At 42.7% G+C, this 27,284-nt stretch overlaps 1 protein-coding gene across 2 annotated transcripts in view; it reads left to right on the forward strand.

The window, feature by feature from the left end:
• The window catches only part of LOC143927671 (interferon-induced very large GTPase 1-like), a 54,037-nt gene extending 27,054 nt beyond the window's left edge, over nucleotides 1-26,983 (forward strand). For both annotated transcript variants that reach the window (XM_077451893.1, XM_077451894.1), the window contains exon 2: nucleotides 15,692-26,983. In XM_077451893.1, the coding sequence (XP_077308019.1) occupies nucleotides 15,694-22,890 (7,197 nt within the window). In that variant the 5' untranslated portion in view covers nucleotides 15,692-15,693 and the 3' untranslated portion in view covers nucleotides 22,891-26,983. The remainder of the gene's footprint in view (nucleotides 1-15,691) is intronic.
• The last annotated feature ends 301 nt before the right edge of the window (nucleotides 26,984-27,284 follow it).

The following is a 27,284-nucleotide window of genomic DNA, read 5'->3' on the forward strand; positions in this document are numbered from 1 at the left end:
CAAATCCGAGTAATTCCAACTGATTAATTCCGGAAGAGGTCCGGAAGTGATGTTGCATACACACGTTCGGACTAAGTTGTCGGAAAATCCGATTGTACATAATGTGATGACGTTATTTCGTTATGTCAGGACTACGTTCAGGCTTTGTAGCCAATAGCTTTGGTCTAGGAATTTGATCTGAGCATGCGTGGCACTTTGTCCGTCGGAGTAGGCTACACATGATCGGAGTATGACCAATCGGAGCATTTTGTCGGAAAATTTTACCGGCAAGTTGGAAAAGTTGGTGCGTCGGATATTCCGACGGAAACAGTCCGATGGAGACCACACACAGTCGGAATATCCGTCAAAACGGTCTGATAGGACACATTCCGCCGGAATCTCTGACCGCATGTACAAGGGCTAACATTGTAATAGTTTTGTATGTACAACATTTTTGTATTGTAAAATCACAATTACACACTGCAGTGGTCTCAGCTTCCTTGCTTATACCACAAAGTAACCCTACGAGATAGACGTAAGCAAAACAATGATACAGCTCCACTCCGGTTGCAGCCTGAGAGAGTGGAAGTTGGAGTGATCTGCACTGTGCTCTACCTCTCCTAGCAGACGGGCAGCTTGTTTTGCTGCCTGTGAAATTGCTGTGTATCAGGGCAGAGATGCGGAGCGGATCGATCATGTGGGTAGCTAGCTAGCCGGTCTTTCTCCGGACAGACTGCTCTGCTGACTGTGCTTGCTGAAGTGCAAGTGTTCACTGTGGTCTAGACGTTTCTTGATAAATTAATTGGCAATTCTGCTGATTGGAACTGTGTAGTGGCTGTGACTGCTAGATGCGGCAATCTCTTTTCTGGATTGGGCAATAGTTTTGCTGAATGGGGCTGTCTCTTTGCTGGATGGGGCTGTCTCTCTGTTGGATTGGGCAGACTCTTCTCTGGAATGTGAATCTCTTTGCTGGACTGGAAGTGAGGTCCTACACAATTCTTCCAAGTTCTTCACAGCTGAGGGAGATAAGAAAATGGATATTTGCTGGTCTTCCTCCCCTCCACCCATTGACACCTGCCATAGGGGTTCTGGGCCCACAGGTGGGACAGCTGAGCCAAGTAAGCATGGTGGTGGGAGTTGCATGGGTGGGAGCACAGTTCTGGGGGCCACAAAAAGCTTCATAAAGTAACAGTTGGCTTGTTGAGTGTAAAAACACAGTGTGTGTGTAAAGTAGCCTGATGTCACCAATGTATGACTCTATCCAAAGCTAAAAAAATATGGTTCACCTTTATTTATACTTAAAGGTGAAGCTGTGTGATCTTGCACTGTCATTCAATGGCACGCATGGCAACACAGGAGAAGGAACCCTCACCCAATTACAGCTAATGTGCCCCACCTCTTTTTTTTACAGTACATAGACTTTAGCAAATTTTTTTTGTCTTCTGGGAACACTGAAGTCCTGCAGGCAGACTTGGACATAGCAAAGTCACTCCAGGGCCTAAGGCTCGGTTCACACAGGGGCGACACGACTTCAGGACGACTTTGTGAGGCAACTTGGACACGACTTGAACACGACTTAGACACGACCTGGGGCGACTTACAACACAACTTTAAGTCGCCCCAGGCCAGGCGACTTTTGCCGTGGCCAATCAGAGAATGAGCTCTGAAGGGGGAACTCCACGCCAAACTTATGAAAAAAAATTGGTGTGGGTTCCCCCTCCGAGAACATACCAGGCCCTTAGGTCTGGTATGGATTCCAAGGGGAACCCCCTACGCCGAAAAAACGGAGTGGGGGTCCCCCCCAGATCCTTATCCGAGCACGCTACCCGGCCGGCCAGGAAAGGGGGTGGGGATGAGTGGGCGCCCCCCCCTCCTGAGCCGTACCAGGCCGCGTACCCTCAACATGGGGGGTGCCTTGGGGAGGGGGGGCATGCGTCCCGGGGAGGGGGGGCATGCGTCCCCCCCACCCCAAAGCACCTTGTACCCATGTTGATGAGGACAAGGGCCTCTTCCCGACAACCCTGGCCATTGGTTGTCGGGGTCTGCGGGCGGGGGGCTTATCGGAATCCGGGAGCCCCCTTTAATAAGGGGGCCCCCGGATACCGGCCCCCCACCCTATGTGAATGAGTATGGGGTACAATGTACCCCTACCCATTCACCTGTGAAAAAAAGTAAAAAAAAACACAACACAGTAAAAATAGTTTATTGCACAGCTCTGGGGGACTTCCGTCTTCGGGGGTCTTCTCGCCGGACTCCTCCGCTATCTTCTGCTAGCTCTTTTACTAGCAGAGGAGCCCGGCTTTCTTCCTCGCCGCCGGCCTCTTCTTCCGACTTCGGTGGTCTTGTCCCCCTCTTCGGTTCTTCTGCCAGGCCACCGCGCCTTCTTATAGCTCTTTTACAGGCGGTGGCCCGGTCTTCTGTGATAGTGCATAGTGCATATCTTTAAAAGGACAACATAACAGCAAATAATGAAATACTTGCAAAACATACACGAAAGCATTGTGCAACATTATGGCAAATAATGAATTCATTATAATAATACAAGATCTTAAAAGCATAAAAAGCTGCTGAACTAGCCATAAAAATAATGGATAATAAAAAAAAATGAATAAAAGAATAAAAAGCTTCAGCTGTGTAGTGATTATATAGTATGTATAGGCACAAAAATGTAAAGCAAAGGAGGAGGGGGGACACAATAGGCATACTATTCATAGTGTAGAAATTTGAAATATATATAAGTAACCTCTCTAAAAACCAAGACATGCGTTGGGGTAGATAAAAAAAAAAAAAATTAATATGCATAAGGCGACCATGACATCATGCATTAGGATGGGTAATAAATTAAATTGCATTGGTATATTGCTGAAGGGGTGGCATTCAGCATTAAATTAAAAAAATTACATAGGGACATTGCAGATTTTTTAAATAAATGAGGATTGAAGCAATGGGTCTACTCTGGTGCTTGCCAACATCCCTAGATGCAATACCAAAAATTCAAAAGTTTTCCTACATGGGATTTTAAAGGCAGAAATGGCACATGCTATTAAAAGACATACATGTCAATCGTTATTTGGTACAGTTCAATAAAAATATATAAAAGAAATATTAGTGCAGCTTTTTTCCATGCACATTACAGTGTGTTAGCGCCAATTCATACCTATAAAAATATTTATAACAATATCTTCTGTCATGAAGACTTGATATATAGAGTTTGATATTTATATAGATGATATAAATGTCCCTTGATACGTTTCAGAGTCACAAAACTCCTTCTTCAGGGTTGTAAGTACATTAAATATATAACATGTCTACAACAAAATCAAAATTATATAAAAAAAAAAAAAAACATCCAACATACTGTCCATGATATTATGTATACTGCTTAGGAAGACATGTTACTCACAAGGCAGTTGGACAAAGAGGATGTTATAGTCCAGGGATAGGAAACCTCGGCCCTCCAGCTGTGGTGAAACTACAATTCCCATGAGACATTGCAAGACCCTGACAATCACAGGCATGACTCCTAAAGCCAGAGGCATGATGGGATTTGTAGTTTCATCACATCTGCAGTGCCGAGGTTGCTTTCCCCTGTTATAGTCTCTCAAATCATAAATGATCAAAATATATCAAGATATCAAAATAAGTGTTTACTTGGAATAAAAAAAAATCCAGAAACCACCAGTTGCCCCAAGGGACCATTTATAGAAACCTTTTATCAGGTGGTACATGCTGATCTCATAGCTCTTTGCAAGAAGAGTTCCCAGTAAATGAATAAAGCACCTACTAACCTAAGTCAACAAGAAAAATAATTCACTAAGACAGCTTTCACACTGCCGCGCCCATAGCATCGCTTTACCCTCGGATTCGCAGTGCATTTCGACCACTAGCAGGGCGCTTTTACCCCCCGCTAGCAGCCGAGAAAGGGATAAAACCGCCCGCAATACGCCACAATAGCAGCGTTTTGCCGGCGGTATAGCCACGCTGTCCCATTGATTTCAATGGGGAGGAGCGGTAAACACACCGCTCCAAAGAAGCTGCTGTCAGGACTTTTTGTGAAAGGGGTCTTAAAGAGAATGTAAACCCAGCATTTCATATTCCTGATATCTGCCTGCTGTGCCATGTAGTATGTAAAAATATCCTGTTGTCTTTGTATTGCTTCCTTTGTGTGAAATCCCTATTGCTCCTGCCACACTCTGCTTTTTTTTTTAAAACCTGACCACACTAAGCAGAACACAACGTGGTCAGTTCTATAGCTATGCTGGGAACTTATATGTCAAAAAAAGATTGCTCTATTTAGTAAATTGATAAAGCTGCAACTCAAAGTGATATACAACACAAAAGAAACAATGAAACAAAGGGAGCTGCGCTGTGGTAAACCACAAATTGTTATATAAAAAACAAAAAATGGTTCAAACAAATAAAAGCAACAAAATACATTAAATGTGTGTGCCACATCAAAATACACATACCGGTATATGGCTAAACCCATCAAACCTAAATTCTATAGTGCTGGATGTTCAAAATTAAATGTGCACAAACACGATAAACAAAAAGTCTATAAAAGCTGAAGGCAGCCTGATGGTAATATTGCAACACCCAGTGACAAATCTTCATGAGATAAAAGACAGTGTGATTCCACCACCTTAAAGGGATTGTAAAGTTACATTTTTTGTTTTTAAAAATAACAAACATGTTATACATGCCTCCACTGTGCAGCTCGTTTTGCACAGAGTGTCCCCGAACCTGCTCTTCTGGGGTCCCTCGGCTTCCTCCCACAGGTGCTTCTCATGTTCATGCGAGCTCCCTCGCATGGTGAAAAGCATCTGCGGGCGCGCTCCTGTGATACAGCTGGCAGCTATAGCCGCTCGCTGTATCACACGGCCCTGCCCCCCGGGGCGCTCCGCGTCAGTGGATGTGATTGATAGCAGCACAAGCCAATGGCTGCGCTGCTTTCCATCCATCCACTTCAGCCAATCAGCGGCCAGGCTGAGTGGTGAAGAGGAAGTCGAGGACAAGCGCGGGACTTTCGAGGGGGTGAGGTAAGTAAAACGGGGGGACTGGGGGCGCAGGCACTGTCAGATGTTTTTTTACCTTAATGCATAGAATACATTAAGGTGAAAAAACATTTACCTTTACAACCCCTTTAAGGGATGTAGGCTTACCAGATAGCCACTAAGATAGGCTTGCCACCCAGTCTTCGGTGGTAAAGATCTCCAGCTGTTGTAACCCACCACCACAAAGAACGATACACAGATCTGGCGTTCTCCTGATGTCGCGGCTTTGGAAGATCCAGTAATCCCAACAGGTTAGTATCGGCTGACACACTGATTGGTTGATCATGCGGCACACAATCCAGCAGATGGAAAATAGTGAAGGTGGACAAACCAATCACATATATATGACCATGGAAAAAACCCAAAAAGGGGCCACCATAGATAAAATCAGATGGTTTATTGGTTCATAAAAAAGGAAACTGATCGGTGTCAGTTAATATACATAAAAATCGATATGAACTACCGTACAATGAAAGCCGGCCAGCAAATTTAAAAGGACAGATAAAACAACTCGCCCATGCAATGCAGAGGGGGACAGCACGTGGTGACATCAACACATCGCTTACCCTACGTGTTTCGTCACACAAAGGACATCATCTCAGGGCACGGGCGGCATTCTGACACACCATAATATATAATCAAACCTGAGTTCCATGCCTCAATCTGAGTCCCGTGCCGCTGATAGATGGGACCATCTTGATTGTGGGAAAGGATGAGAAATATATATCCAAAAACTAGGGGTGCACCGAATGGGTTTTTTGGTGCCGAAACCGATACCGAAAATGAAAAATACACTAGAAACCGATACCGAAACAGCACCGATACTGAAAATGACTGTTTTTAAAAAATATTTTCATACAGCAGATGGTCAGAGACTGCAGGCATAGTAAAGGAGATGGTCAGAGACTGCAGGCATGGTACAGGAGGTGGTCAGAGACTGCAGGCATGGTGCAGGAGATGGTCAGAGACTGCAGGCATGGTGCAGGAGATGGTCAGAGACTTCAGGCATGGTGCAGGAGATGGTCAGAGACTGCAGGCATGGTACAGGAGATGGTCAGAGACTGCAGGCATGGTACAGGAGATGGTCAGAGACTGCAGGCATGGTACAGGAGATGGTCAGAGGCTGCAGGCATGGTACAGGAGATGGTCAGAGGCTGCAGGCATGGTACAGGAGATGGTCAGAGGCTGCAGGCATGGTACAGGAGATGGTCAGAGACTGCAGGCATGGTACAGGAGATGGTCAGAGACTGCAGGCATGGTACAGGAGATGGTCAGACACTGCAGGCATGGTACAGGAGATGGTCAGAGACTGCAGGCATGGTACAGGAGATGGTCAGAGACTGCAGGCATGGTACAGAAGATGGTCAGAGACTGCAGGCATGGTACAGGAGATCAAAGCAGCCTCACCGGTTCCCCTCAGATGCAGCCTGCCTGATAAAAATACATGCACAGTGTTTTCCATGTATTCCAATGGCTGTAGTTCACACCATGCAGTCAGTTTCCAGTGCGGAAACTGACTGCATGGTGTGAACTAGAGCCATTGGAATACATGGAAAACACTGTGCATGCATTTTGTGCAAAAAAAAAAAAAAACACACGGAACTGCATCTGGTGTGAACTGGCCCCATGCAAGCTACCTGTTCCGTTCCAGCAGACTTCTATTGGGAATGCTCATATCGTTACCTCTACTAGCAATAACTTAACCCTTCCCCATTCTATGACATGGCGATAAAAAGCTAGCTGGGTCAAAATCAAGATTATTATTATTTTTTTACATGGTCAATAAAGTGAGTACAGCCTTTGTCCTGTGACCTTGTTTATATAGCATGGCCACATTCACACAAGTGGCCAGAGGTAGATAGTTTCAGAGGCAAACAAATTACTTTTGGATGCAGCAGCACTGTGGGCACAAAAAACGTGCGATTTAGCTGCGGACAAAACTCTGCAATGCTTGCCCTGGGCACACTCTTTCCCCCTTATGCAGCTTGCCAGTGTCTAAATGCAGCCTTACCCATGCCCGGATCAGAGCGGTGATCTCCGCGTGTCACGGAGCTGTGCATTGAATTGCCCGGGCGGCTGCAGTAACAATGTCCCGCCTCCTGTAATCACGTCACACTGATTCAATGTCCCGCCATTGGATCAGTGTACCGTCTGTCACAGGAGGCGGGACATTGTTACTGCAGCCGACCGGGCAATTCAATGCACAGCTCCGTGACACACGGAGATCACCGCACTGTCGGGCGGGACGAAAGGAGGACAGAGGACTGGGGACGGACAAGGAAAACACCCGTGCAATGGGCGGCACCAGGGGGCGGAGCCCCGCACAGGCCCCGCCCCCATTATCGGCAAGATTTTCCTTTCGGCATTTTGCCGAAAACACCATTTTCGGCCGATATGTTTCGGCGGCCGAAATTTCGGTGCATCCCTACCAAAAACATACCTAAACTAAGGGCAACGATAATGGTGGTCTCTGCGGTGGATTCGCCGCAAGATCACCGTTATTGGCAGCGAGAGAGGGACCCCTTACCGGAGCTGTCGGCAACGGCGGAGGCAATCTGATTTTGTACTGGGTTCCCATGGTACCAACCGACATCAGGTAACTTCTATGTACTTGTAGCCAACTTCCACCATCCCCAGTGGAGAACATTCCAAAAAGCCAGTTCTTCAGGCTAGACAGTATTTGCACTTAGAAAGAAGATTATGTTTTACAAAGTTCTAAAGAACCAATAACATTTCTAGAAAAAGCATACCCCGAAAGTGATATCAATGAAGCTTATCAATCATGCGTTCATGTTATTGTCTGGAAGCTACAGTAGATAAGAATATCCTAAATGAAAATCCACCCCAGCACTTGATTTACCAAGCTTCCGTAAGAGCCGCGTGTCGGTGTGTGCTCGTTTCCCAGCCATCAGAATACAGTAGTCACTGCCGGCAGCTATAGCAGCCAGCAGTGATTGACAAAAAGAAAAAAGAAAACAGGACACGCTGGTTGTACTGAAGTTAGTTGATAGATCGGATTCTGTATAACCCGTCTGCACATTGATAGATTGCAATTCTGGAAGTTCAGCAGAAATTTCAGTCTGTCTATGGTGGCCTAAGTCCACCAGTCTGAGTTTAATATCAAATCTCAAATCTTCTGAAAGGGGTGCTCCACTTAGGTAAATTCACTTTGCACACCTAATACATAATGAGAGTTTTGGAAATAAGGTGGAGTTCAAAGAATAAGGTGAGAGAACATGTAATACCTACAGAGAGTAATGGAAACAAGGTGGAGTTCAAAGTGAATTACCTGGAGGGACTGGCATTTAGGAGGTTAAAATAGGCAGGGAGGAAATTAGATATCACCTCCTCACTGCCTGTCAAATGCCTCTGAAAAGTGACCTGAGCATTGATCACTTTTCAGTGGAGTGGCAGTGCCTGCTAAGAGTGCAAGCCTTTGGGCTCACACTGGTACTCAACATTTTTATTTTGGGGGGGGGGCGGGAAACAAACTGAAAAAGAACATCATATGCCGCCACTGTGCCCCATCATATGCAGCCACTGTGACACCCCCTCCGCCCACTTGCTGCCTGACTGACAGTTACCCCATCTTGGTGGTAGGTCAGGCAGTGGGTGATGGTGGCGAGCTGTGGGACATGCAGTGGGTCAGGTGACGGCTCCTGTCCTATGTCCTCCGTGGCTCCCGTGCGTCTCTTCTTCTGATCTGCTAGGTGTCCAATAGGAATGCCTGTGCTTTCAACCAATCAGGTGACGGGTATTAGACCCGCGCTTCCTGATTGGCGGAGAGGTGGTTCAGTGTTAGAAAAGAGAATATTAATTTGCTTTTCTAACACAGCTGGGTGGGCTCATGGCGCAATGATCTGCACTCTGAGTCCACCTTTTTTGAAGCCTATTAGAGCCTATGGCACAAATCAGGTGCTTAAAAAGAACAAAACACCCCCGCCACTGTAATTCAGGCACCCGGCATTTGCAAAGGGGCCAGATGCCTGGACAGAGGGTAGCCACAGTAATGCATGAATCTATCTATTTTACATATAGGGAGTGGTATAATGGAGGGGGCAGTGCCCGTGTGCCCTTAATGGACAGGCCTCCACTGTGCTGGTGGTTTTCCATAGCCGCTGTCCCTCAGACTTCTAATTAGGTTGTCGTTTTTGCTGCATTTTCTGGAATTGCATCAAAGATGCAGCATGCGGGACTTTTTGTGCTCTTTCAGAACATGCAGCAAAAATGTACAACCTAATAGAAGTCTATGGGACCAGGGGTAACATGCAGGCACTACACCAGCACTGCACCATGCCAGTGTGACCCCCACATCATAACATCTAGGAGGGCAAGCAACTGTCACAGGCTGTAATATAACACTTAAGATGCAGAGAGGGGAGAGAGAGTGGGAATGGAGGGAGGAGAAGCTCACTTGTCACTTGGACGCAATTGACAGTCCCAGGAGGCTCACTTGTTTTTTTTTTTGTTTTGTTTTTTAAGGCTGTGGCTACCAAGCTCAGGAGCTCAGCCGACTGCTCAGTTTTAACTTTCCTGGCCACACATCCTCTTCACAGACAACACACGGGCTGCCTGGAGTGTGGGGGGGAAAGAGAGCAGATTCCATCCAGCCTCTGATAGAGCTTCATGTGGAGGAGGGAGGGGCTGGGCTAAACTAACACAGACTGTCAGCCCTGTGACAGAGCTCATCGCTGCCTTGCAGTACTGAATCTGGCTGTGCCCGTCACCCCGAGCTGCTTCACTTGGCCAGCTCAGCAGCCTTTGTGCAGGACATTAGAGTAGCCCAGGGGCAATTGCATCCCTGCCCCCCAGCCCAGCCCGCCCCTGGGCATAACAAACATCTCGTGTACACATAGTCTAGAATATAAATATAATCAAATTAGTACAAATATAACAAAGAAGACAGGTGCATAGCTCTGCATGAACATCTTTAGTGGGTAATGCTGAAAAGATTGAATATACTCACAAGCCTGAAACTGTCACCGATAATCATGGGGGGTAAAAGTACTGTAGTATAAATAAGAGAATTTCAGTATTGTGGTGGGTTGACCTGTAGATATGTGCCACTGAAGGGCCAAATATTGGCAAGACAACTGCACTGTGGCTGCAGGATCTCGGCTGTCTGGCTATATAGGTGGCCAGAACAGTATGTCAACGGCTAATATCCGAAAAAAAGTGTGTCTAATAAAAAAGATAGAAAAATGTCAAAAAGTGAGAGGAAGTACATAAATATAGCAATATGGGAGTAGCAAATTATCAGAGTACCAGAAGGTACTATCCTCACCTTGACTCGAGTATATCTGTGGGACAATCCTCAGCGGCAAGCAACCCGCGGCGTACTGAGCGCCATGAGTGCAGGCCTTAAATAACCCAAAAGAGTTGTGACGATCAGCTGTGGACAGGCACCATCAGCAGCCTCCACAGCTGAGGCTGATGAGACAGACTGGTGTGCCAATGGCTGCAGCCAGTCCGTCTGAGGAGATCCCTGGCAAGGATGGAGCGCAAACAAGAAGAGGCACAGCAATCATGCCGTGCCAAACAGGCATAAAGACCACAGGCACCCCAAGGGAACCATGGGGGCATGTAAGTCTCCCGCGTGCCGGGCAGCACAGCGGCAACATCTGGAACGCTTGGTAGGTAAAGAATTCGAAAAATGTATCACAGATATAGAGACTATATCTGGAAAGAGAAAAATATGTATAACCCCCTAGTGGTGAACAAAGGGAAGTGCAGGCTGGAGTAAAAAGCAATACATTACAGAAAACGTAAACAAAAATTATAAGTTATGAATCATAATACCATAAGGTACAGTGCAACGCACAAAGATTACACATAATGGCAGCATAAATACAATGAGGCAAAATTGACAGTTATAATAAAATATACAGCTAAATAGAACATATATATCAATACAATATCATGAAGTTAGAATAATATTAGCACGGTACAGAAAATATTGGAGTATGATAAATACAAAGGATGGTGTGCAGCATGTGAGAATACACAAATGATTAAGGTAGGAGCAGAAACAGATATATGCTATGTATATGCTTGATATTCTGTTACATACAACATATTTACTAGGTTTTTTCAATTAAAATATATATATTTTTTAACTACGGACTGGTCCATCTCATTTAAAACATCCCTAGGGGTGTGTGCTGTGCTTATTGCACTAGGCCGTTTTCTCTTTTGTTGCAATATTTGGGATGTTATAGACCAGCCACCCTGCATGCATTTATTTTTAGTAGTAGGCCAGGGCTGTACCAAGAGGTTGGCGAGACTGGCGCCCACCAGGGGCGCAGGCCAAGGGGAGGGGTGCCAATTGGCAGTGTTCTAATGCTCCTCTAACTTGTTCTCACACACACACACTGACAGCCCGCCTTCACATCACCTCACACGCTTCCAAACCCAATACCGATGCTAGCGCCCGCCTCGCCATTGGCCTGCCTTCACATCACCTCAAATGCTTCAGATGCGGATGCATGTCTCCCGTCTCTGCAGCCTGTCACACACACACACACACGGAGAGGGAGCAGGAACACATGCTGACTTCAGGTCTGTACAAACTTTTCCATGCTTTATAGATAGACAGGGAGGAGGAGGGGAGAGTGGCTGGGATTGGGAAGAAGGAAACTAAAATGTTGTACAGCCTGTACATACAGTGCAGCCTGGGATAGAACTACAGGTCCCCGCATGTTCTGCACCTCCATGGCAACCTGTGATAGGACTAGAATTTTCAGCATGCCTTGCTCCTCTATTGCAGCCTGTGATAGAGCTACAGGTCCTAGCATGAATGATCTGCAATTTCATTGTAGCCTAGGTTCCTGTGTGACTGGGCTAGAACTACAAGTTCCAGCTTGCGCTGCACCTCTCTTGCAGCCTATGATAGAACTACATGTCCCAGCATGCTCTGCACCTCTATTGAAGCCTGTGATAGAACTACAAGTGTCAGCATGCTCTGCACTTTCATTGCAGCCTATGATAGAACTAAAAGTCCCACTATGCTCTGCATGAGCATTACAGCCTATGATAGGGCTACAAGTCCCAGCATGCTTTACAGTGGTGGGGCAGAAGACCAAGGGATTACAGAGGTGGGGCTGAAGACCAGGGCGGTACAGAGGTGAGACAGATGTGCAGGAGGTACAGTGTTGGGGAAGAACAGCAGGGGGTGTAAAGCAGTGGGACAGATGTGAAAGGAGGTGTATTGGTGGGGCAGATGAGAAAGGGGGTTACATTGGTGGGGCAGATGGAGATGTGGCGGTGGTGCAGATGTGCAGGGAGGTAAAGTAGTGGGGCAGATGAGAAAAGGGGTACATTGATGGGGCAGATGAGCAGGACGGTACAGTGGTGGAAGGGATGAGAAGGGGGTTTAGCGGTGGGACAGAAAAGCAGGGGGTACATTGATGGGACAGATGAGCAGGGGGTTACAGCGGTGGGACAGAGGAGCAGGGAGTACAGAGGTGGGGCAGAGGAGAAAGGAGGTAAAATCGGTGGAACACATATGCAGGGGGTTACAGTTGTGGGGCAGATGAGCAGGGTGGTTACAGTGGTGGGGCAGATGAGCAGGGGGGTTACAGTGGTGGGGCAGAAGAGCGGGGGGTTACAGTGGTGGGGCAGAAGAGCAGGGGGGTTTACAGTCGTGGGGAAGATTTGTGGGGGGGGGGGGGAACAGTGATCTGAAGTGTGAAGGTGAATGAACTGGGGCTGATCTGAGGGATGAGAGTGCAGGATTTTAAAATTTCTCACTACTAAAGTAGTTTACAGCATTTACTTTATAAAAAATCCTTTTAGTGATTGAGAGTGGGAAGTTGACATTTTTTTTGTTATAAAATCGGCACTCTTAATTTCTTTGAAAACATTTTTCGGCACACTGCGCTCAAAACATTGCCTACCCCTGTACTAGAACATTTATTATTATTATTATTATTATCATACATAATTTATATAGCACCAATAGTTTATGCAGCACTTTAGAAAATAGAAAGGGAGACAACAACACAGTTATAATACAAAAACATACAAGAGGATTAGGAGCAGAGGCGTAACTAGAAACTTCAGGGCCCCGGTGCAAGATATCAGGAAGGGCCCCTATACTATATTTTTTTCCACTGTACAACAAAGTAAAACATTTCTGTTTCTGATTACAACTTACCGTAACTGTCAAGAGGAAGCTTCTATTAACAAAAACTTTACCTGTGCCAGAAAATGCAGCCTGCCCGTGTCCACCAGTGCAGCCTGTGTCCCCAGTGCAGCCTGTGTCCCCAGTGCAGCCTGTGTCCCCAGTGCAGCCTGTGTCCCCAGTGAAACCTGTGTCACCAGTGCAGCCTGTGTCCCCAGTGAAACCTGTATCACCAGTGCAGCCTGTGTCCCCAGTGCAGCCTGTGTCCCCAGTGAAACCTGCATCACCAGTGCAGCCTGTGTCCCCAGTGAAACCTGCATCACCAGTGCAGCCTGTGTCCCCTGTGAAACCTGTGTCACCAGTGCAGCTGTGTCACCAATGCAGTGGTGGTACTGGAGGGGGGGCGGTGGTGGTACTGGAGGGGGGTGGCGGTGGTACTGGAGGGGGATGGTGGTCCTGGAGAGGGGTGGCGGTGGTACTGGAGGCGGGTGGCGGTGGTGGTACTGGACATCAGGGTTCCCAGAGGGCCCCCTTGCTTCAGGGTCCCCAGATACCCCCCTTACTTTAGGGTCCCCAGAGAGCCCTCTTACATCAGGGTCCCGAGAGAGCCCCCTTACTCTAGGGTCCCCAGAGAGCCCCCCTTACATCAGGGTCCCCAGAGAGCCCCCCTTATTTCAGGGTCCCCAGAGAGCCCCCTTACTTTAGGGTCCCTAGACAGTCACCCCCCCTTCCAGAGGTTTCCCTGTACCTTGCTGGACTCCGCTGTGCACCTTGGCCCCCAGCACATCTCTGTACCCCCCCACCTGGGGGGAGGCAGCGATCAGCAGCTTTATGATGTTCATGGGCGGCGGGATCTTCCTGTGGCTTGTAGTTCTCTTCCTGAGTCTATACACACACTGGAGAGGGGTCAGCACGGCTGTGAGTGGAGAGAGTGTCCCTCATGTAACAGCAGCACAAAGACACCGGGATTGACGTTTTATTTCCCCCTTGTTTGTCCTCTCTCGCACGGGACACAAGACACACAGCTGATCTGCTCCCCCCTCAGTCCCCCCCGCCCCCAAGGGTTTGGAGACCCCTGTGATATGAGGTCACATTGAAATTTTAGATAGCCAAGCTAAGCACAATATGAAGCATAAGCATAATATGAATACAGATCATTATCTTTTATTATAATTAGCACCTTTAAAAATGTAAAATAGGTTTTATATTTTTTCTAATATAACTCATTAAGGTTTTATATTTCTTCTGAATGTGTTTAACCTAAATCTCATCTGACTACTATGTTTATGTACAATATCTTTTTCAAAAGTCAAAACCATTGAAAAGGGACATTATCTTTAATAGATATGCAGACAATTAAAAATTTAAGGAAATTTATGTAAAAAAACAAACAACTGAAATTCTAACTCTTTAAAGTGGTTGTAAACCCTTACAAACCACTTTGACCTACAGGTAAGCCTAGATTAAGGCTTACCTGTAGGTCCAAGAAATATCTCCTAAACCTATACGGTTTAGGAGATATTTGCCCGAAGACAGGCACCGTTGTGTACGGCGAATGCGCCGTAGACAGCGGCGCGCAGGCGCACTGAGCGCGGCATTTCCAATAATGGAGCTACCGCGCGTGTCGGCTCCCGTGCGCATGCGTGGGAGTGACGTCATCGCGGCTCCGCCGAATGACAGCGGCGGAGCTGCGAGACCCCACCGAGAAGATGGATGCGCCGGACTACAGGGGACAGCGGCAACTTCGCTGGCTCCTGTGTCAGGTACGTGACACATAATGGGCTACTATGCGATGCATAGTAGTCCATTATGCTTTGCCTTTGTAGGGAATGAAAGAGGAAGTAAACCCATCAGGGTTTACTTCCTCTTTAATGAAGGGGGGATGCCAGGGGGCGCTGATACAGATTCTCGCCAAGGGCACTGGAGACCCTAGGTATGCCTTTATAGTAGGCTAAAAATAATTGAAATACAATGTGGAAATGGATACATGATTTTACATTTTGACCATTAATATGCTTTAAGATATATTTAAAGTGAACCTTGCAGTAAAACGGAAGGCCCCCTGATACTGTCAGATCTTCCTCCCATTCAAAAATGATCTATTTTCAGTAGTTTCAAAACGTACCAGTAAAAATAAAAAATTGATTTATACTTACTTTACTCCATCCTACGCCTTAGCGCTTAGGTGAGGATGATTTCACTTTCCTTCTGATTAGATCCTGGGGAATAAGGAGCAGCCATTGCACTGCAATGTCGCTATAAAGGGTAAGTTCACTTTTCATAAAAAAATGACAAGGAGAAGTAATTCTGAAAACCCTTCCTGCCACTGGGGCTGTGTAGTGAAGTTTTAGAGTGTGCAGTTGGTTTAGAAATTTAGAAAGTTTGGAAAAAAATGATGCAAAAAAGAGTGAATTTACCCAATACCGCAATAATCCAATTCATAATCCAATGCATTGACAAATGACCCTAAAATATGAAATGTGTAAATATTTTAACTGAATTGGTTTACTTAAAAGTTTTTTTATTGTATTTATAGAGATGTCAGGTCACGGATTAAATGGCTGCTCTGTCAATACTGATCTTAAAAATAAATTGGAAGAGACTGGTCTGGATCCTGAGTACTGGCTTTCCATCATAGGAGAATGTTTGGGCATACGAAATATTCAATCATTAAACTATATTCAGCCTGAAGAATGCTCAGTGATAGAGAAACATGTTCGTTATCCCTGGGAAAAGAAGGCATTACATAAATTGTTTAACATACCTGACAGCAGTGTAAATATTGCTGAAGTGCAAGAAAAGAGAAACCAATTCATAAAAGAGAAAAATAAACAAGCACATAATCTAATAGCAGATTTAAAAAAAATGACATCTGAAGGTAAAAGTCGAAACGATGGCTTTGTTAAAGAGCGTGAAAAAGAAATGTGGAAGATTCTGGAAGTTCCTTCTGAATACTCAGCACTCCCTGAGAAATCATTGTTGGATCTTATAAATTACTTTGAAAAGCAGATTAACTTCAGAGAGGAGTCATATTCTAAAAAAGAAAACCTAATCGATGAAGAAGTCATCCAACATTCATCTGGAGGCCTAGCACTAGAGGGAATTTTCCAAACCAAAAATGAAGAAGATATGTTTAAGAAACGTGAACCACTTCTGTGTATCCCTGAGGGCTTCAAACTTGTTGGACCAGAACAAAGTTCTGTTTTTGAGCAAAAAGAATTTACCTCTCAGAAAGCAGAATCAAATTTTCATAAAACAGTTGAGAAAATCGGGTTAAGTTTAAGTAGCTCAATTACTGCAGGTTTCATGGGATTTGGTCTAAAAAGTAGTGTTAACTATCAAAAATCTGCAGAGTCTGAGCACACAAGCAATCAGTCAGATCAACACGGCTACGTTTGCACCACCAGATATAATTACATTCCTTTAGCATCCTGTTACTTCAGAAAGGATCAGCTGAGACTCTCTCCCTCTGCTCTAAATGCATTACAGGAGATAGAAAATGTATTGAGAATTGATTCAAATTCATCCATATTGTCAACAAAATGCTCAGATTTTTTCCAGAGGTTTGGCTCACATGTTAATCTTGGTCCAATACATTTTGGTGGGATATTCTGGTGGAAGGCATCCATGGATAGAGTAGACAGCAGCAAGATGGAAGAAGCAAAAAAAATGACATCTGAAGCACTGAATATATATGTGGGTGTTAGTTACGGTGGATTTGGAGTAGATATTGACTTGTCAAAAACAAATACACAGGGATTTGTGCACATTTCAAAAACATCCAACATTCAGAAAGATGTTCAATTGTTTGTTACTAAAACTGGAGGCCCATCAGAGGCTGATTCTCTTCCACAGTGGAAATCTGGTTTAATAACCAGTAACAAAACTTGGAGTGTCATAGATCGTGGAATTCAGCTGATACCAGTGTGGAAGATTATTGTGGACAATCACAAGGAGGAGTTTGCAGATAATTTAAAACTAGCTTTATTTTTGATTGACCATTACAGGTCAGAGACAGGTCTCACTACAGAAATGATGATTGGAGAAAATTTACCTAATGCTTTAGAAAAAGCAAATTTATTCTTGCAGGGTGTGGGGTTCTGGGATGTGAATAATGCAGAAAAACACTTGCAGGAGTTAAATGACTTTAAAGTGGAACTCTGTAAAACATCAGGAAGTTACAGTGCTTGGAAAATGATTTGTCTATCAGATAAAAACCTGCAAGCATTTTTAGTAAGTATTGTTGACAAATACAAAGACAATTCTACAGAAGACACAAATCTTACAAAAACTTTATTGAAATCGTTAGTGCATCCTCACATTTATTCCATTGAAAACTTTCCCAATGCTTCACTTATTATGAGATGGATATATGACTCTGATAAGGATGAGCTTGAGAGAGTTATTGTGTCTGATTTTGAAGAGCTTCTTGGTATTTTAAAGAATTCTATGGATGAAGTTCTGCAAGTTACTGTCAATATAAACTCAACCAGTGATGATCAACTTCAAGCAAAAATTAAAGCTACAATGAATATTAGTCTTTCATTGTATTCCTTTCTAAGCTCACTAAGGAAAACCAAACAAATGGACACAGAATTATTGTTCCTCTGTATTGCCAACAACTCTGGGTACAGTTTTCAAAACTACAGCTTTCAAAATCTTTTAGGAGACAAAGAAATAGAATTTCTGAAACATCAGATGCAAGAAACCTATAAGGAGTATACAAGCATCAGAAGTCAGTGCACTGATCGGGCTCAAGCTTTTGTCCTGTACACAGGCCTGACATCTGTAGGTGAATATCAAGAAATGTCTCTAGAACAGAAAAAAGAACGTCTACATTTTATGAAAAAACACATGGCAGGACATATTACTCCTGATGTCGATAAAATAATGAAACAGTATTCAGAACATGAATGGTACAAAATGGAAAAAGACCTCAGAGCATTTAGCTATCGGGAATCAACAGACATGGAACTGGAAAAAAATAAGATTGCCACTGAGCTGAATAGTATATGCAAGGAAGAAAAAACATCTACTAAAAATGATATAGCAACAGATTACAGAAGCATGGACAAAGACTTTTTATTTCTGCTGCAGAGACTGGACCTTGAGAAGTATTACCCCCAAAAAATGAAGAATGCTGATTTTCATAAGATTTGTCAGCCTTCTTTGGTTGAAGAACAGATTTCAAAAGAAAAACAACTTCCTCTCCATTTCCTGCAAAAATTACTTATGTTGGACTATCGTGCAAGATATGTGCAGTGTGAATTCACAAGTGAAACTGTCTATGCAGAGGTGAGGAGTATTCAAGAAGAAGAAAACATGCACACAACTGATTTTTTAGAACAATTTTTAGATGATGAAAATGAAGATTTCGAGCAGCAAAATTCAAACAGCGAACAACCTATTCACCCAATGGATGTTCAAATGTCAATATTCCATTGTGCTAATGATTTTATGAGACAGTATCTTTACACAAAACTTTCATTTTGTCAGTTTGCTCTTCCACTTTTGGTAAGTCTTCCCAGTACAAGTTCTGTAGAGTTCCCACTTTGGGCTTTTCAGGAAGTTAAAAAGAAGTGGAAAAATAAAAGTGTCAAATCTTATGACAAGTTTATTAAGGAAACAGAAGTTCCCATCATAGCCTTCCTTCGCCTTGGTCCATCTTCTACCTCTAAATCACAGTTAATGAACTGGTTGATTAGTAAACAGAGGCATGATATCTTCTATCACAGACATTGCAAAGGAAGCACACAAAATGCATTGCTGATGAATGGAATGACAGAGATTGCCTGGTATTGTCCAGGTGGAAAAGAGGATGACAGGTTTGATGACTGCATTGCATTCACTAATCTACATGGTGATGCCAAAGAACATGACAAACAAGTGAAATTCTTAGAAGAAATTTCCTCAGTCATTGTCATTCTATTCTCTGAATTGGATACAAAAGGGAGAGAACTGTTAGACTGGCTACTAAGATCCTCAAAACCACTAATTTGCCTCTGTGCAGACAAAGAAAAGGGTTCTTCATCTAAGGGAACCAAAGTAAAAATTGGTATAAAAAACCAAAATGAAGCAGAATTGGTACAACAGATATCAAAAACTATACAATCTTTGTTGGCTATTTCAAAGGAAAGATTTTCACTTGACACATGTGCCAGTATTGCCAGGAAACATGGATTTATAGTGGATGAAGACAAAGAACAGTGCAAACAGGGAAGGGAACAAGCAGATGTTTTACTGTCATTGTTAAAAGAAAAAAATGTATCAACCATGAAGGAGACATTTTTGCCTCTACAAGGAGATCTCTGGAAAAATTGGTGCAAGAAAGACAAAGAAGTGACCCGACTGAAACAAAATAGTAACATGAGTATTGAGCAACAGCGGAGCAACATTGAGTCTGAAAAGCAGGATATAAGGAATACACAAATTCAAAGAGCATTTCCTCTTAATGACTTCATGAGAACTGTCCTGCACATTCTATACTCAGACTCAAAAATGTACTTTCTCAGGTGGTTTAGCATGTATTTAGATGATCTATCTTCAAAAACTCTTTCAGTGCTCTACCAGGAATACCACAATAAATGGTCAAAACTAAAGGAGGAAAAGGAACTAAAAAATAAAAATAAACAGATTATAGAAACAATGGAGAGAGGATTAGAGAAATTATCAGTTGAAATTGAAGTCTCAACTTTTGGTCTTGAACACATTCTAAGAGAAATTGGACAAATATATGAAGCTTTAGAAACATTTCCAAGAAAGCATAAAAGTTTTTTCACATTGCCAAAAGTTGTTGCCAATCTCATGGTCTCAGGGTATCCAATTGAGCTGATGGATGGTGATGCTGCACATGTACCACTGAGATGGATTGGAGCCATTCTGGATGAGCTGATAAAAATATTAGGAGACAAAAAACTGTATGTCCTCTCTGTATTAGGTATACAGAGTACTGGAAAGTCCACTTTACTCAATGCTATGTTTGGTCTTCAGTTTGCAGTGAGTGCTGGCAGATGTACTAGAGGAGCATTTATGCAGCTTTTAGAGGTTGACAAAAAACTCAGACAGGAAATGAACTTTGACTATGTGCTTGTGGTGGATACAGAAGGACTTAAAGCTGTTGAACTTTCAAAAGATACTACACTTAATCATGACAACGAACTGGCTACTTTTGTAATTGGCCTGGGTAACCTGACATTGATCAACATCTTTGGGGAAAATCCTTCTGAAATGCAAGACATCCTACAGATTGTTGTTCAAGCATTTTTAAGGATGAAGAAAGTCAATCTACAACCCAGCTGTGTCTTTGTTCATCAAAATGTTGGAGAAATAACAGCCAAAGAGAAAAACATGGAGGGAAGGAGACGGCTCCAGGAAAAACTGGATGAAATGACAAGGTGTGCTGCACAGCAAGAGCAGTGTGATGTCACATGTTTCAACGAGGTCATCAAATTTGATGTAAACACACATATCCATTACTTTGCCCACCTCTGGGAAGGTGACCCTCCCATGGCTCCCCCAAATCCAAGTTACAGTCAGAACGTTCAAATGCTAAGACGGGTCATACTTGAATCTGGAAAACAGGAAGGGAAACACAATATTTTAACTATCTCTACACTCAAATCTCGAATAAATGATTTGTGGAATGCATTGCTCAATGAGAATTTTGTATTCAGCTTCAAAAATTCACTTGAAATTGCTGCATTTAATAAATTGGAGGTAAAATACAGTCAGTGGACATGGAAATTAAGGGAACACATGTTGATCCTTCAAAGGAAAATCAGCAACCAGATTTACAAGGAAGAACAAGAGGAGGTTGATAAGATATATTTAAAAAAGCAGTTTGAAGAAATATACAGCGCTGTCCAAGGGGAGATTATGGCATTTTTTAATAGTGAAAAGGACAGAGAGGTACTAGTTCAATGGAAAGTTAATACTGAAAACAGAGTGGCTTCAGTTAAAGATGAATTGATAGATGAGATAAATAAAAAATCTAAAGAGCTCATTAGATCAAATAACAACAATAAAACTATAAAAAAACAGAGTGAGAAATATGAAGATAAAATGTTAGCTGAAAGCAAGAAATTGGCCCTGTCTTTGCAGGGAAAAATTGTCACTGAAGATGAATTGGAAGAAAAATTCAACGAAATGTGGAATTCTCTGATCACTAAAGTCACTGAGGAAACGTATACTCCTAAACCACCCCAAATCGACAGAGATTTACAAAATGTGTTTCTTGAACGCTTCAAAAATGAGCCCAATATAGCTGATACAATTAACGATTCTTCTCAATGGACCGACTTGCTAAAAGAATTCTCTAAATATATGTCAAGCAAACAAAAATATTTAGTGTTAAAAGAAAAGCTTTCAGATGATGATGAGAAAACAATAAAAAATACAATACAGATTCTAAACAAGAGAATGGATGAATACATTGATTCAAAGCAGCAGGAAAAACTAGATTATCAGTATGTTTACTTCCATGAACTTCTAAATATAATCACATTGGAAATAAACATCAAGTTAGATAAATTTAAATTCAGGAAGGAGTTTGCATTGTACGCATCACTGTTCTTGTGTAAGAAAGCAGCTCGCAGATTTCACAGGATTTCGGAAGTTTTTAGACAAGCTAATGACCCCCTTGTCTACTTGGGAAGTAAGAGACATGAATTTTTGCAAAGTTTTAAACTCTCCTGTGAGGGGAAAAAACAAATCACAACATTGGCAGATTTCCTGTGTACCAAATTGGAAGAGGCCATCCGGCAAGAAGTCGATGAGAAATCTGCAATAAACTTAGCTGGGGAGGTAAAGAATAACCATCAAGCCTTGAATGGAAACAGATCAAAACTAGAGTTCTGTCTACTCAGGTCTCTGGCGGAGAAGGAAAATTTTCAGCATTACCTAAATTATATCGATGATCCAAAATCTGCAATTAGTACTTTTATCAAAGAGTGTGTTAAAGAGTATTGTAAAGACAATAAGAACATACCAGAAATTCTAAACACTAAACTGGATGAATTTGAGAACATTATATTAAAGGCCATCAACACATCAACTAGAATAGTCAATGACAAACAGGGTGATATCAGTGAATGGCTGGATACTTTCTGCTCTCAGCTTGGAAGTGATGTGAAGCTGTCAAGTCAGGATCTCAAGAGTGTGAAATATCAGAATATAACTGATATCATTTTTTTGAAGGAAGCAATGACAAAAGCTCTGAAAACTGTTTTGGAAAAGCTCAAAGATTTATTTTCCAAATGCGACCTTACCTACCTTGAACAAATGATTAATGTAAATCTATCCAAGCAGTTTTCTGGGTGCTGGGTGCAATGTCCATTCTGTGGTGCTGTATGTACAAATACAATTTCTGGGCATAGTGGAGACCACAGTGTTCAATACCATCGTACTCGTGCTATGAAAGGTGCTAAATGGTTTGATACAAGTGACTTTAGTATAGAGATCTGCACCAGTCTTGTATCTAGTGATATACATTATGTGCTTGATGATGACAGAAGTTTCCCCTACAAAACATATAGAGATGGCGGAGCCCCTTGCAATACCTGGTCTATTACTCCAGACAACTCATCATTATCTTATTGGAAATGGGTGACTTATTTCTTCCAACGTAATTTTGAAAGCCATTACAACCTAAAATTCACAGGCCGGGGGACAATTCCATTTCAGTGGGCTTGTATAAAAAAAAATGAAGTACTTGAGGAACTTACAAAAATTATGTAAATTTCTGCAGTAAAAATTAACCTTTACATTGGATGGACATTTCTGAGAACCTAAAAACATTCTTTATGTTTAACCTCCTAGAACATTTAAAGGCAGAGTGGACAGATGATTTTTTCTATATATTCTTTATTTAAACTTCAAGGAGGTCACAGAATCAAATTACACACATCTTCATAGTTACATACAAGCGTTCATCGGTTCTCAGCCCATCTTATTCTCTACCAAAAATACAGTTTCCCTGGTTTACATAACTGAGAGCCCTTTCTTATTTATCTCTGCTGTTATTAAGTATTCCACTTTCCCTCCTTTTATTTTAGTTTTTTCCCCCCTACCCTCCCACCCTCCAGAACAAAAAAAAAAAAAAAAAGAAGAACCCCCCTTCTGCCTCCAACAAATACAATTTACTTAATCCCACTACATGGTGATTTCCTTATCTTTCCCTGTTCCCCAGCAGTTTCTTTCCCTCTTCTGAAGAGAGGAAAACATTCCATACCGCCCATATCCTGGCATATTGCTCACTTCTGTCCTGGGCCGAGTATATTAAATCTTCCACTTTATTTAACCACATTGCTATTGTTGGTGGTTTAGAATCTTTCCAAGAACGGGCAATACATCCCTTGGCCTCATTAACCATGTGACACAATACCGAGCCCTTATATTTTCTTATTGGGATATGTGAGAGGTGCAACAGAAAAAAAGCCGGGTCATCTAGTATTGGATATTCTGTAAATTTTTGCATAATTTTTTGCACGTCTCTCCAATACTGTTTGATCCTGGGACAGGTCCAGAAAATATGTAATAAAGTCCCCCGTCCCCCGTTGCACCTCCAACATTGATCTGAAGCTCCAGGGGAAAACCTCTGGAGCTTCGATGGGGTATAGTACCACCTCGTCAACAATTTGTAATTCAATTCCTGAATTCCAGTGCAGATTGATGTGTTTAACGAGAGGTATATCATCCTCTGACGTTGATCTAATGAGAATGTCCTATCCAAGTCCCTTTCCCACTTTACAAAGCATGGCATCTCATAATTATCTGGGGGGGCTATAAGCAATGTATATATCTTTGATATCGTTCGAGACAGAGGTTCCTTCTCTTCACAGTATATTTCAAATCTAGTTAGATCTCGTTTATAGTTTATTGCTGGACCTAATGACTCAAAAAAGTGCCGAAGCTGCATTGCCTGCCACACCTTCACTTCAAATTGGCCCCCCTGTTGAGTCAATATAGTCACTGTTGGCCAGGAATTAGATTGCAAAAAATGTGATACCTGCATATACCCCTTTTCCCGCAAGCTCTTAAAGTCCCTCCTCTCCATTCCTGGTTTAAAACTGGGGTTACCTAGCACCGGGACTAATGGGGAATGTGCTGACGAGAATTTAGGGTTCTGACTAATTCTAAACCCTATTTGCAATGTTGGGCCTATAAGAGGATGTTTTTTCATGGATTCCGGTAGTTTTGTATAGCACCAAATCGCTCTTCGGAGAGGTACTATACACATTTCTTGCTCTAATTCTATCCAAATCTTAAATTCTGTATGTCGGCACCAGTCGATAATCCTCCCAATATGCACTGCCTTATAATATTTAAGTAAATCTGGTACTGCTAAGCCTCCGTCTCTTTTTAGCATGGTCATCCGGCTTCTACTGATCCTCGGTCGCTTACCTGCCCAAATAAATTTCGTGAACACCGTATCTATTTTATGGAAAAAAGCAGGTGGGATTTCTATCGGTAAAGCCTGTAATAGATACAGGCGACCAAACCATGAATGCCGTCCCTGTTGCCATTTCTCTAACAATATTCTAACTGCCTTAAGGAGCGGGGGGAAGTTCATCTTAAATGTCTCTTCTATCTTTACTGGGATATGTGTGCCCAGGTATTTCAAGGCCGTCCCTACCCATTTAAATTTAAAATTGGGTTGTAACACTTGTTGTTTTTCCCGGGGAAGGGCTACCCCCATTGCCTCTGACTTTGAATAATTGATTTTAAAATTTGCTAATGCACCATACTCTTCTATTTCCTTCATTAAATTTGGCAGTGAGATATGTGGACTAACCAGTGAGAACAGCAGATCATCTGCATAAGCAGAGATTTTATAGCTCCTATCTCCAACTTGTAGACCTCTAATATCTGAATTTAGCCTAATTTTATTCAGTAACGGTTCTATCGAAAGAGCGAACAGCATAGGAGAAAGTGGGCACCCTTGCCGTGTTCCATTTGAGATTTTAATCGGCTCTGAGAATACCCCATTGACTTTAACCAGAGCTTGCGGGGAGGAGTATATTTCAGATATCCACCTTATCATATGCTCACCTAGTCCCATATGCCTCAATACTTCAAACATAAACCCCCAGTTCACCCTATCAAATGCTTTTTCAGCATCTGTACTTAAAAAAATAGAGGGTGTTCTAGTTTGATTGGCATAGTGGACCAGGTTGAGTACCTTAACCGTGTTGTCTCTCGCCTCCCTAGTAGGGATAAACCCTACTTGGTCTCGATGTACCAGTTGGTTTAATAATGGTTGGAGGCGAGAGGACAATAGTTTGGTAAAAAGCTTCAGATCACAGTTTAGCAATGAGATAGGCCGGTAACTCCCACAGTCCGCGGGATCCTTCCCTTCCTTTGGAATTACCGAGATGTGTGCTCTAAGTGCATCCTGTGGGAGGGCCGCGGCTTGGCCAATCGCATTAAAGGCCTTTAACATATGCGAACCTAAGATTGGGAGGAAACTCTTATAGTACTGGATTGAAAATCCATCAGGCCCCGGTGCTTTCCCTTGTTTAACTGTTTTCATTACTACATTTAACTCCTCTATCGTTATAGGGGCTTCCAGTCTACTACGTTCCGTGGAAGAGAGCCTACGTTCCGTGATTTTTTCTTAAATGGATTGTGTATATGCAGAAAGTTGGTCTGAAGATGACCTGTGAAAAGCAGCATATCTATTTGTATACAGAATGACAACTACAAATGCTGTTTCTGGCTCACTACCACTCACATACAACTCTGTCAAAAAAATGTCCAGAAAAAAGATGACCAAAAAACAATTCTTCAGATTTAAATCTGGAAATCATCCTAATAATTAAGAAGTACATTTTTATTAAAGCTGAAGTTTCCGTATGGGTATTTTTGCATAGTTACATTGGTCCAATGTAAGTATGTGTGTGCCATACCTGGTTGATTCCCAAAGGAAGCTGGAAATATTTGCAGTAATCACCACTACTACAATGATTACTGCTAGCTTCCGGGTCCTGTGCTGAGCTGCTGCACTGCTGCTTAGTGAACACAAGAGGTTACTTACTCAGCACAGGTGCACTCAGAGACCAATTTTCATTTTCTCAATGAATGCAAATTGTTCTCCGATTGGCTAAGTTGGAGACTGACTTCACCATCTCACCTCTCCACCTCATCCAATCAATCCAAGCTGCGACAATGTATCTATACAAAATTTTCCATACATTATCTTCTGCTTTAAGTAATTAAAAGTGTTGCTAAACCCACAACAGTAAAATCAGTATATGCAGTTAACATGCTTGTTATACTCACTGTGGAATGTAAGGGGTTAATCCTCCGCATTGTGTAAAAAGGCTGTTTGATTTTGTCTTCACTGATTCCCCCCCCCCACTTCTACTTTCCACAATCCATCGCCTGATATTGCAGAGCCTTTGGAGACACAATGCACATGCTCAGTTTGGTGTGTATTGCTAGAGTTTTTTTTTTCTTGGGAGGGTGCATGTGATCAGCACAGGGCCAATCAGCACTGTTCAGACAAAGGGTCAGGGGTCCTGTAGCCTCATAGGACAGTCACAGTAGAATGAAAACCCCTTCTACACACTTTAACCAGACACTGATAGCATTTACAAGACCGCTATATACTGCTGATGAGAAAAGGTATTTAGCAGTTTATATTTACTAAAATAATTTCCATTTCCATGATCTGTATACTGTGGGAGACCAAATATAGTGAATGTAGGGTCCTGGGTTTAGTAACACTTTAAGGAACAAAACTGTGTGGACCTATATGCTTATGCTTCTTTTTTCCATTCTTTAATTGTATTAAAAAAAATGCACAAAAATATATACCAAATAATCACAATTGTTATCTTTGTCTTTATTTTTAAAACATTTATTCTGCAGATTTTACACTACAAGGCTTTTTTATAGATGCAAATATGAAGGCTGCCTGTGATGGAACCGCCCAGCACCCAGCATGGGGCTTCCATCAAGATATAGTTTCCTCCAGGCTGGACATAGGAACCAGATATTATAGCTGAATACTGCATAGCATACAAGACTAGGCGACAATAGCTTGTATGAGAACTGGAACTCTTTATTGAGTCAGATCACATTATTGTATACAATGCAAACTATAAACAGGAATATAATTAACATAGCTG

This window comes from Lithobates pipiens, unplaced genomic scaffold (assembly GCF_037356315.1).
Source record: "Lithobates pipiens isolate NorthernLeopardFrog02 unplaced genomic scaffold, aLitPip1_a1.2 Scaffold_23, whole genome shotgun sequence".
Classification (NCBI taxonomy): Eukaryota; Metazoa; Chordata; class Amphibia; order Anura; family Ranidae; genus Lithobates; species Lithobates pipiens.